General features: G+C 41.2%; 1 protein-coding gene across 1 annotated transcript in view; it reads left to right on the top strand.

Annotated features, from left to right (window-relative positions):
- Positions 1–12,525, top strand: part of MBOAT2 (membrane bound O-acyltransferase domain containing 2) — a 101,427-nt gene that overhangs the window by 74,134 nt on the left and 14,768 nt on the right. The window contains exon 7 of the mRNA XM_056856366.1: positions 1,325–1,508. Within this exon, the coding sequence (XP_056712344.1) occupies positions 1,325–1,508 (184 nt within the window). The remainder of the gene's footprint in view (positions 1–1,324; positions 1,509–12,525) is intronic.

Here is a 12,525-nt window from a genome sequence, read left to right on the forward strand (position 1 = left end):
TTGTCCCTCCCCACCTTCCTTCTGTATCCCCGTTCTTAAGAAAATAAATAAAATATTATATATATATATAAAAGCTTGCTGTCCTCTCAGGGCTGAACCATACTTCTACCCAAAGAACAGATAACGCTAACCTTGACAAGCCAAGAGCCAGATTCTGAATAAGGCAACTTCATGGGTTCAGCTTGGGATGCTAGGCTATTCTTTTGCAAGTGAAGAGGAAGGTATTGCATTTGGAAGGTTTCCACCTCCTGTGGGAGCCATTTTGGGGTGATACCACTCTTACTCAAGACTCCAAAGGTGAGGGGAGGGGCTGTGGCTCAGTGGTAGAGCATCTGCTTGGCATGCAGAAAGGCCCCACGTTCAATCCCCAGCATCTCCAGTTAAGAGACTAGGCAGGTAGGTGATATGAAAGACCCCTGCCTGAGACCCTGGAGAGCCGCTGCTCGTCTGAGTAGACAATACTGACTTTGCTCATTTTATTTAGGGACATTTTTCAGGAGCTTTGGTGTTTGAGATTTGCCTTTTGGATTTCTCCTCTAAACAGTGTTTCCCCTAATAATCCACTTATTAATGCAGGGGTACTCAACATGGTGCACATGGGCACCATAGCACCTGCCAACACCTTTCTAGGTGCCTACCAACTGTTTTTAGAAAGTATGGTATGGCTCATGGGGCCCTTGCCTAGCAGCGCTTCTGATTGGCCACTAGAGATCTGATTGGCTGTGCAGACTGAAATAATGTTGTTTCAGCAGCTACTGCTCATGTGAACACACATGAAGCTGTTATACTGAATCAGACCCTTGGTCCATCAAAGTCAGTATTGTCTACTCAGACTGGCAGCAGCTCTTCAGGGTCTCAGGCTGAGGTCTTTCATATCACCTACTTCCCTAGTGTTGGTTTTATTCTCTCTCACTCCTCGTCCACAGCATATTTTTAAATTGCCCCACTTCTCCTCATGCTTGGGCTTCCTCTGTGTGTGGTTCTTCGTCCTGCAGCAGCCATTTGGTAGTTGTGCCCAATAACATGTGTCAGAATCTCAAAGGTACCCACAAGCTCAAAAGGTTGGGGACCTCTGTATTAGTGGCTTCTCAGCCCACATACAAAATTCTCGTAAGCCACTAGTGGGCAATAAGGCTTCTTGAACGTATGCTCTATTATCTCTCTGTCCGCCTGTATAGATTAAAATGCAGATCTTATATCTTTGTTCTTTTCCTAATTTCAGTTAGATTATCATCACTGCATGGTATTAATACTAGTCTTATAAGTAGGCTTCTCTTTAAAAGCATAAGTAAAAACTCACCAGTTGCTTGTCTTTGAATTACAGACGCATGCCAAGTCTACTGGAGTATTTAAGTTACAACTGTAATTTCATGGGTATCCTGGCAGGCCCATTATGCTCTTATAAAGACTATATTACTTTCATTGAAGGCAGATCATACCAACCGACACAGTCTGAAGCAAATGGGAAAGAAGAGATAAAATATGAACAAACAGATCCCTCTCCAAATGTAAGATCTATGACTTTTGCAGTGCTGCTAATTCTTATATTGTCATTGCATGAGAAGCTTGGTTTGTGTTACTTGTTCTACAGGCATAGTTCCCAAATCGTATATGGGCCATGAATGGTGGCATCCATAAATGATGCAGTTGTGCTTTCAAAAAAAGAAAGCAGTCCCTCCGTTTACAAGTAAATATTCTCCACTGATGCTCACTTGATTGTTTTGGCCTTGTGGACCGATATTTAATAGCTTGGAAACAGTTTCATATAGTAAAATACCCACCTTCTTTTGGAGTTTGCAGTATAAATGAGCTCCATTGGGCCGAGAGGAGAAAGAACGAGAATAAATGGAAATACTGCATACCATTTATTGTCCAAAGAAATAGCACACTGTGGCTTTGTATCCAGACAACCAGAAGTGAAATAATATCTGTGTAATGGCTCTTTTCAGCTCCTCACCCCCAGCCATTTACACACCCTAAAAGCTCCTCTTAAGAGTTAGAGAAGCCTGTGGCACAGCATAAAATTTCTCTCATATTTCACTCAACTTTACTTTTCCCTAGTTTATACTGAGGCTGAGTAGAATGCTTGCTTTACTTCTTTGCTGCTCAGCTAAAGACCCTCATTTGCTGGCCAAGTTTCTCTCCTTGTGCATGCATGTACACAGCTCTCAGCTGTTGTTGTGTCATGGGATTCTTCCAGCTCAATAATGTTTCCTGTTGTAGCTTCTTAAAATAATGTATGGCTTCCCCCCCCCCCCCATCTATGCTGTTGATGCATATCTCAAGGTTTCCATCAGCAGGGATCCATTCTAAAGAGCCTATATTTCTGCAGAATGCTTGCAAAATGCTTTTCAGCCTAAACTGTTGCATTTGCAAAAACCATAAGCTGCCATAACTTCATCTGTTCACAAGGTTCAGGACCCAATATTCCACCCCTTTGGGTATTAAACCATTCCAAAGACTCCTATTCAATCCTTTTATAAAACAGTAGTCAAAGAACCCCACCATTTACAAAAAAACCAACCTTGAGACAGGCTGAGTATTAGCATGAAGAGCCATGCACAGACTTTTAAAATGTGAACAAAATCACTGTAAAAGGGATCCGTATGTTCATAGTATTTACAGATTTTTTTAAAATCAAAGAATGGCAAAAAGAACCCTTGTAAAAATATGCAGGCATTAATTTGGGCAGAGTTCTTGGCTTATATATGCATTGTAGGTTCTTCCTTTGTTCAAGCCCTAGTTCAAATACAGCTTCTTCCAAACAGAGAAGAGTAGATGTTGGCTACCAATCTCCCCCCACCAAGCATCTCTGTTCTAACCCAAAAGACAGACTGCTCCTATGGATCATAATAAAATGTGCTTTACTCAATGAGGAATTACCCAAATAGAGGAGATGTGGAATACTGGACAAAGTGTTGACACGTACAAGAAGGTGACTTTTTAACCAAACCAACTGAGAACAATGGAGTCATTACTTTTGACAGAGATGGCTTATCAGCCATTTTACAGCTAGTATTAGTCTGGCAGGAAAGGAAAGATTCTTCCAACAAACCTTTAACAATCATGCAATTAGTGTGTGTCAGACCTGCTGGCTTCTGCTGTGCGTGAGAGACAGGAGAATTTCCACATTTGTCTATTAGTTAAAGACAGGTTGAAAATAGAAAGGGAATGGTTGAACTCTTTGGCTGTCTAGAATGTAGCTGGGGGGAATTTGAACATCTTGACCAAAACTGAAAAAAGACACCCATTCTTTTTGGATGTCTAATGCATCTATATGTGGGGAATGTATTTCATTAACAGGGGGAGCGATGGGAATTGTAGTGCAGTTTACATTATGCTTTACATAAGCAGAGATATCCTTTGACTTTGCCTCTTTGTGTTAGCATAATCCTTTCCCCAGGTCCTGACATGATAGCACACCTCATGTTTAGCTCCAGTTTCAAAGTAAGCATCTTATTTAGTGAACAATGTTAACTGTGTGCCTTCATCTTTGTTCTCTTCCTGTCAGATATTGCCTGTCAGATGCAGGACGAACCACACTGCAAAACAATAGCGCGCGCACTTGTTGTGTTGGAAATATTTTAGTTTTTTGATAGGATGAAATGGCATAACTAGCCCTCAAAGTTAGCAAAGGTTTGCATTTTCAGCTTTATAGTATTCACTTCCCCACTTAAATCTGATACGTTTTATTTTCGTATCATTAAGAAAGGAGGCTACTAATACGTCGACCTGGACAGATGAGGCATTTCCTTATTTCGTGGTTGGTGACATTCCCCCTATTGGTAGATCATGATTGACGGGGACATGAAAACAGGTCTAGTCTTGCTCTATTTTAATAGAATTTGGCATAAAGCATGAGAAAGTGTACACGTTTGAATTTAGCTCAGGATATCTTCTCTCAGGGAGCCAGATCTATTGTATAGCAACAATCACTTAACCTGATGCTACTATACATCTGCTGTGGAACTTCTGCTACTATACATCTGCTGTGGAACTTCTGCAGGAACTAGGGGTTATGGCCATTACTTTGCTGACATCCACCAAGGAGTCTTCTTCCAACAAATGTCCCTTCCTCCAGGGGAAGAGCCACTTACATTGGAGGAAGGCTTCAGACTTTGCTCAGTGGATAGGTTTGCCAGCTACCAGGTACTAGCTGGAGATCTCCTGCTATTACAACTTATCTCCAGCCGATAGAGATCAGTTCACCTGGAGAAAACCCGGCCGCCGCTTTGGCCATTGAACTCTATGGCGTTGAAGTCCATCCCCAAACCCTGCCCTCCGCAGGCTCTGCCCAAAAAACCTCCTGCCGGTTGCGAAAAGGGACCTGGCAACCATATCAGTAAAGTAAGAGGGTAAGGGTAGGATCCAGCCCCACTGAAAATAACATTCCCAAATCTTATCCTTCTTTCTCTCCCCCCAGGAATGCAAATGTGTGATGCGACATCACGTCGTGCATTTCATTGTCCCCTCAAGTCACAGTCGAAGACGTGTAGCAATGGCTGTAAAGTCTGTGTGGCATCATGTTGCATGTTTTGCATGACTCGGCGTAACAAGCGAAAAGAACGGGGCTGTTCTTTTGCCAGCAGCTGCACGTCAGCCCTAAAATTGATACGTATAGTCCTGGCCTGGCTTTCTTGCCTACAGTTGAAGTGTGTCTTCTGTCAGGAAACCATGGCATAATGGGTTTTCTCCCTGCAAATACTGATGTTGTTAGATGTGTAATTACTTACAGGTACAGGTACAGATTTTTTGTATATAGCCAAAGGCCATTACAATCAAGTTGACAAAATCAAATCAGATTCAACAAGAAAACTAGTTAAAATCAAGTACAAAAATAAATGTAAATCAAATACAAATATTGTCCAGTTTAACTGCAATGCTGGCTTGAATTTTCCTGGCTGCTAGGGCAAAAAGAGACATATTGCAAGTAACAGCAGAGTCAGTGTCGGACAGGAGAAAAGAAAGCTTCTTCTGATCACTAAAACAGCTAATCTTAGATAAAAATGAGGTGAGGAATTTAGATCTAGTTCATGGTACAGGGAACAATGCAACAGGTAATGGGGGAGGTCCTTGAGTTCTGAGGATCTGCAAATACATAAGCGAGAGGCCATCGGGATTTGGGCATAGCGTCCGGCTAACATGGCTATTGGCATGGTCTGAAATCCTATTGATGTAAAAGCGATAGATGTAATTACTTGATTTTTTAAAAGTGGCCACTGTACATTTTGTAAAATTTCAAGCAGTAAAAAGAAACTTGTTTAATGATATTTTAGCAACATTAATGCATCTACATTGGCTTATGTAGTGAATAGAAAAGTGGTGTTTTACTGTATAAACTTGCTAGAAAGGGTCTGAAAAGCACAAGGTCAATGTGAGGATCTATATAGAAACCCGCCTTCAAAATATCAAGTAATAACTTATTACAGGTAGGTTTCCTTTATTCGTACTGCTCCATATGCTTGACATTTTATGTTGTTTATGCTGCATTAGCTTTCTGTGTTATTGTCGAGAGAATGTGTGTATGCTCTTGATATTCTACACTTCCTAACTGGTGCTAAGAAAAAATCTAGCTGCATTTTTATAACACCAGTGAGTTTTGCGTGTGTTTTGGGAAATCATATGGATTGCATAACTCCTCTTGCATTTGCTTAATCAAGTTGCCCCTTCAATTTGTTTTCTTACATAGAGTCACACTTCAAAGTTTGTCATCTTGCTGAAATGCTTGTCAGATTTTTTTTTGCCAGATTCTCAAAGATTTTATTCAGTAAAAGAATGCATCGTTAGATTAAGTTTAACTTTCATAAGTTAATGATGATCAGCAAATGTGAAGCTGTAGGTGAAGGAACTATGTTCTGCCTAATCTAATAAGCTTCCTTTCTTGTTTGAATTTCATTTCTGTAGCATAAAATTAATGACAGCCCCTTCTGTTAAATTTGTTAGGCGCATGATGGTGAGTTTAATGTAGTGGTTTCTACTGTGTTAATTGCATGTTAACTGAAACTAGTCAACGTTTCTGAAGTGACTTATTTCATATATCCCTCCTATTATGCCTTTTTACAAGCTATCGTTTGTTGGGGCTCAAAGTGGTGTCAACTGTCTGAAATAAATGTCTATCTTCGTAAGTTTCTTTTTCTTACAGCTATTAGCTACCTGTTAAATTCTTGTGTTCTTGTAGAATAAATCCACTTTGCTTCTGGCTTCTTCTTAAGAATATTTTTAGACGCTGAACCCCTTGCTAATTGCCTGCAGTGTGTGCATAACTCAACATGCGGCAATCCCAAATGCCACAAGCAGTCAAAAAGCTTCACTGAGCTAATTGCAATTTGTGAAGCTGCCAGGAACGCATCACACTGAACTCCCTCCAACAGGTATCTTAAAATAAAGTTTTAATCGCTTAGGGCCTGATCCACTGAGATTAGTCCAATGTCTTTCCGTTGATTTTGAGCTGGGGGTAAATTTTAGGTATCAAATAATTATTTCCCAAACAAAGCACTTGACACATTCAGTAAACTCTGTATCACCTTTCAGTGTAAAAATATTGTATTCTTCTGCAGCTTACAATTGTGTGTTGCTAACATCGCATAGCTTGTGTAATGTAACTGTGGAGAACATGAAGTAAGAAGGCCTCAGCCATGAAGTCAGTTGAGTTCTTTGGATGGTACCTCTCAGCCTTAGATCTCAATTCGTTAATATAGTTGGCACGTTTCAACCTAGTCCTTTCTACTAATGGTGGCACCCAAAGCTTGAGTACTAGTTTTAAAATAACAAGTACAATAAATGTGTTTTTTTAAGCATTAAAAATAGACCAGAAAACAGGGGCTATGGTGAGCCCAAATGAATCCTCTTTGTGGCCCTGCTGGAGGCCTGTAGGGGGAGAGGGGCAATGCTGGCAGAAGTCCTCACCTTGGCCTTTGGGTGGTCTTGCTGCTACAGCTTCTGCCTCTATAATCTATAATAAGGCCGGTGTCATTCTTCGAAGATTAATGTATGCAAAGTACTTTGTGTATTCCTCCTGTTCATTATTTATTCTGTGAGGTGGATTAGGTGGAAAGGATGCCAAGATCATCCAGTGAGCTGGCCTAGGATTTTAACTGGGTTGCTTACATATCTTAAACTCACCACTATGGGCCCTGTACCATACTGACTCACTGATGTATTGAGGGAAAAATCATAACAGCAAAAGCAGAGTGTGGTGTCATACCTTTTGCTGAACGATGCAGTGTTTGGTATAAAACTCCAGAGTGAGGAAGCCTTAAATGGGGTGGTGAAGATTACTGTGGTAAAACAGAAATACAACTATTGTGAGTCCAAATTGATACAGCTGCATGATTAAAAAAAGCTATTTCAGCATTAAGTATTTAAGGCACTCGGGTCCTTGGAATAGAGACTTCATCTTGGCTAAAATTTTAAGATGTAAAATTTCATTTGGCATTTTAAGTTCAACTTTAGTCCTTTGAAATGGATATGAAATATTGATACTTTTTGTGTGTGTTTTGCTAATCAGTATTATGTCAGGATCAAATCCCCCACTCTGCCATGGAAACTTGCTGGATGACCTTGGGCCAGTCACACACTCTCAGCCTCGACCCTGGCATGTATTAGGACAGGAGACTACAGGGGCATGATGCGGAGGCAGGCAATGGTCAACCGCTTCTGAATGTGTCTTGGATTGAAAACCTCACCAGGGGTTGTGATAAGTTGGGTGTGACTTGACGGCAAACCCCCCCCCCCACAACTTATGTCTGTTCAGTAGTGAAGTCAGGGATGTTGAGAGCCACCCTGGGCTCTGGACAAAGATTCCATCTAGGCCCCCTCATGTGACCTTCATCCTAATCAAATATCATAACAAATCATTTGGCTGGCTATATCCACAAGTTTATAATAATAAAAGGATCTGCATTTCTGTCTGTCCATTTGTGGCAGGCATCAGAAAATAAAACTAGGATTCTCAAAATTGGCCACCAGCATCAGGATGATTGTGGGAGTTCCAGGTCCAAAAATGAAAGGAATCGGAATATCTTGGCCCAGGTTATCTTCACCTCCCATGCTATTTGCAATGGAAGCTAAGCCTGTTAAACTGTTGACTAGGATCTGGGAAACCCAGGTTTGAATCCCCACTCTGCCATAGAAGCTTGCTGGGTGACCCTGGGCCCATCATACACTCTCAGGCTAACCAACCTCACAGGGTTGTTGGGAGAATAAAATGGAGGAGAGAAAAATGATGTAAGCCACTTTGGGGTCCCCCTTGGGGAGAAAGGCGGGATATAAATCACATAAATAAGTTCTAACTTCTGTTTCTCATTTGTTACCACTAAGGCAGATTAACATTAATTATGCTTGTAAAGGGTGGAGGGGGCGAAGCATCCTTTTACTACTTTGATAGATTATGGGGAAATATTAACCCCTCCTTCTGTTCATAGCAGTAGTTTGCTGCTATTATGTGCTAAATTGCCAACCAGGGTGGATGAGAAGGAGTTAAGACTGAGAAATAAGGGGGGGGGGAGGTAGAAGTGGAGATTGACGAATGCCAGATCATGAAAGGAAGAGAGCAAAACAAAGGAGGAGAAAAGCGTGAAAAAGAGAGAAATGTAAGAAAAGACAACAGAAGGTTTTTTTTTTAAAAAAAATGTTTTGCTGCCGCACACTAATAGGGCTGCCTCTTTGCAAGATCAGGCTGTGCAGGAGCTGGGTAGAACTAAAAGAAGAGGGAAACCGTAGACTGCTGGAGATAACCTTTTTAGGAGGCTGCATCCCGGCAATGACTGTAGCTTTTCTTGGCTGGTCTTACCTTGCTCCAACGTTGGCATGGCTGTGCTCTGCGTTCCCTGCACCCCTAGTGGCTGCAGTCAGAACTGCATTACAACGTTTCATGCTTTCCATGACTGCAGCATGATGCTGGCTTCAGGGGCCCTCCAGCTGACTTGGGCCCCCATAGTTTTGTCTCCCCAGTACCCCCCTCTGGATGGCCTTATTTGGAGTAGGATCAAGGAGTTCTGGATTCAAATCCCCACTTGTCCATGAAGCTTCTTGGGACATAATTATTTTGAGAATAGGGGTAGGCCTTGCACAGCATTCAGGGTTCCTTGGAGGAGACGTATGGTAAATCAAAATGAGTTCAAATTTTGGAAGAAACAAATATGTGAAAAGAGTATCATCTTTCTTGTGTGGCTTAATGATGGTTATCTGGTTAGTCTGTAATTTCAATCTGAGATTCCTAAACAGCAATCCTAAACATATTTACTCAGAATCCTATTCAGGTCTGTTCACTGGGGCTTAACCGTGTGTTTGAATTGCGCTTTTACTGGTTTTTTTCATTGCTATGATGAAAGTTGGACAATGAAGAAAGCTGACAAGAAGAAAGTTGATTCCTTTGAAATGTCATGTTGGAGAAGAGTTTAGAGATACCATGCCAAAAAGACAAATAAGTGGGTTCTAGATTAGGGCTGTGCACCATTTCCCCCCAGTATATATTGGGTTTAATAAACCCGGAAATTTTAATAAATAAATAAAAAGCCGAATATAAGGATTCAGCTTTTTCAAATCAAAAATTGGGGAGTTTATTAAACCTGAACCCCAAAAATATGTAGCGCAGAGCTGAACGCTGGGCTTGGTAGAGCCCAGCGTTCAATTCTGTGCCGTCTGCTCCCATGAAAGTCCATGTGGACTTGGGAGGCGCCCCAGTGTTCAGATTGCCACTGCCTCCTGCCTCGGATGTCCACATGGACTTCGGAGGTGGCAGGCGGTAGAAACCTGAATGCTGGGGCGCCTTCCAAGTCCACATGGACTTTGGAGGCAGCAGTGGTGAGGATTCAGTTGGCAGGTAAGGGGGGAGGGAGGGACGGAAGGGGGAAATGGTGGTGGGGCCAAAGCGGCCCTGAATACTGCCCCAAAATATGGCATTATTCAGGATCCACTTTTTCATCTCCCTTTAAGTGCTGCCAATTTTTTTACTGGTAACCCCCCCTCCCTGAAAAATACAGAAAAGGTATTTTTTGGTCCTCCCCCCCCCCCCCAGTTCAGCTTTAGCTGAATGCACACCTCCATTCAAGATCTAATCAAGCCTGAACTCTTTCTAGAAGCTAAAATGACTAAACAGAGGCTATCATACTTTGGTCACATTACAAGAAGACTCGCTGGAAAAGACAATAATGCTAGGAAAAGTTGAAGGCAGCAAGAAAAGAGGAAGACCCAACATGAGATGGATTGACTTCATCAAGGAAGTCACAGCCCTCAGATTGCAAGATCTGAGCAAGGCTGTTAGTGATAGGATATTTTGGAGGTCATGAATTCATAGAGTCACTGTAAGTTGGAAGCGGCTTAATGGCACTTCACATACACATAGGTGATGCCACAGCAGTATAGTAATTTTATTGGTAACATATTTGGCATGAAAGCACTGCTTTCCTACCCTTGAAGTGCCGGAGATGATAAAGTAACCTCTCATAATGATTTTTAATTTTTTTTAGTTTTATTGAAGTATGCAAAGTATTACAGAATATGCCAAAATAGATAAAATATACCCCCAAAAACATAGTACAGAAAAAAGAAAGAAAGCGAAGGAAAAAAAGAAAAGAAAAAGTGAAATATAAAACAATACAAAACCCGACTTCCTCTCATAATGATTTTTATCGTGCGGGATCCCAGTTCACCAGTATGCTGGTATTCCTTCTGAAGAATTGTCACAGTCCTTAATATTTGCCTCAAATTTAATATTATAAAACTACGTACTGTACTCGTTCTTGACTAAAGTCCCATTTGTGAATTATTTATTAAAGATGCCCAGAAGGAGAGTATTTTAATATTTGGGAAGGCTCAAAGCCTTCAATCAGAGAAGTCCAAGGGGGGACACCATGATGATCCCTGGGATCAAATATACAATCTGAGTTCTCAGTAGGAAAGAAGCAAAGACCCTTATTGAAACATGGGCCATTAATGCACGGGAGGTTTTGCCTTGGATTTGCCACTCTCTAGATGTACATTTTCCCCATCTGAATTCTCAAAACTCAACAATAAGCCCCTATGGAGAGTTTTGAGAAATCGGATGGGGAAAATGTGAATAAATGGCCATAGTCTTTTCCTCTTCCTCCAGATATTGCATTTAGAATGCAAATAAAAACCTTTTTATACATTAACCATCTTCAGGCTGCTAAACATTCTTTGTCTTAAATAACCAAAATTAATAGCTGATGTTAGAGAAGAGTGGAAATGTTTATGGCTGATGTTAGAGAAGAGTGGAAATAAAAGGAATATCTTATCAGGAGAAGTCATAAAACTATAAAATAATGTTGAGTGTATATTGAAGTGATTCATAGAACAGGATCTAGCAGTTTGCTTTTAAATGCATCTGCCGGTGCGAAGAAATCACGGGAGAAGTTATATCCCTCTTCTATAATAATTCCTGCTGCATCTAAATAAATTAAACAGGAATACATTTCATGTATGTTCATTACTCAGCTAATGTAGGATTATACTTAGTATTGTTTATACTGTTGCTTCTTGCATTCATTGTCATGCCTTTCACTGTAGTTCTTATTGTTAGAACAGTATCGTTTTCACTTTCCCTATCCTTGTGCAAGAAGAGGTTAGTGTGACTAGTAAGCATTGGTTACCCTTTCTCTTCCTTCCCTCTGGCTTAGTTACATTTCAGTGATTACCAGTCTCCTTAGATTGTATGTGATTGGACTGTTTAGCAATAGCATAGTACATGGTGGTTGGATAATGTTTTTTGCAGGGTTTCTTAGTGGAAAAATACTTGATAATATAAGAGCCTTGCTGGATCAGACCAGCATCAGGTCTCACACAGTGGCCAACCAGTTACTCTGCAGGTCCAGCAACGGGCCATAGAGGCCGAGGCCTTTACCTGATGTTCCCTTTATTTTTTAATTTATATTATTATTATATCCTGCTCTCCCTGGCAAAGCCTTCTGGTACTGGTATTCAGAGGTTTAGTGCCTCTGAATGTGGAGGTTCCCTTTAGTCGCCATGACCAGTAGCCTCTGGTAGACCTGTCTTCCATGAATCTCTCTAATCCCCTTTTAAAGCTGCTTTTGCCTGTGATCATCACTATATCCATTGGCAGCCAGTTCCACATTTTAATAACTTGTAATGGAAAGAAAAAGTTTTATCTGTGCGCTCTCTACCGCATACATAATTTTATAAACCTCTATTGTGTCTCCACTGAGGCATCTCTTTCCTAAATTGAAAAGTCGCTGACTCTTCAGCCTTTCCTCAAAGGGAAGGTGCTCCAACCCCCTCATCATCTTGGTTGCCTTCTTCTGTACTTTTTCCAGTGCTGCAATATCCTTCTTGAGATATGGTGACTAGAACTGCACACACTATTCCAAATGAGGCCGCACCATAGACCTATAAGGGGCCATTATAATATTGGCCCCAGAAGGTCGGACCAGAACCAGCGGGTTGAAATTAAATCAAAAGAGTTTCCAACTGTTAGAGTGATTCCTCAGTGGAACAGGCTTCCTCAGGAGGTGGTAAGCTCTCCTTCCCTGGAGGTTTTTAAGCAGA

Source organism: Euleptes europaea, chromosome 10 (genome assembly GCF_029931775.1).
Source record: "Euleptes europaea isolate rEulEur1 chromosome 10, rEulEur1.hap1, whole genome shotgun sequence".
Lineage (NCBI taxonomy): Eukaryota > Metazoa > Chordata > Lepidosauria > Squamata > Sphaerodactylidae > Euleptes > Euleptes europaea.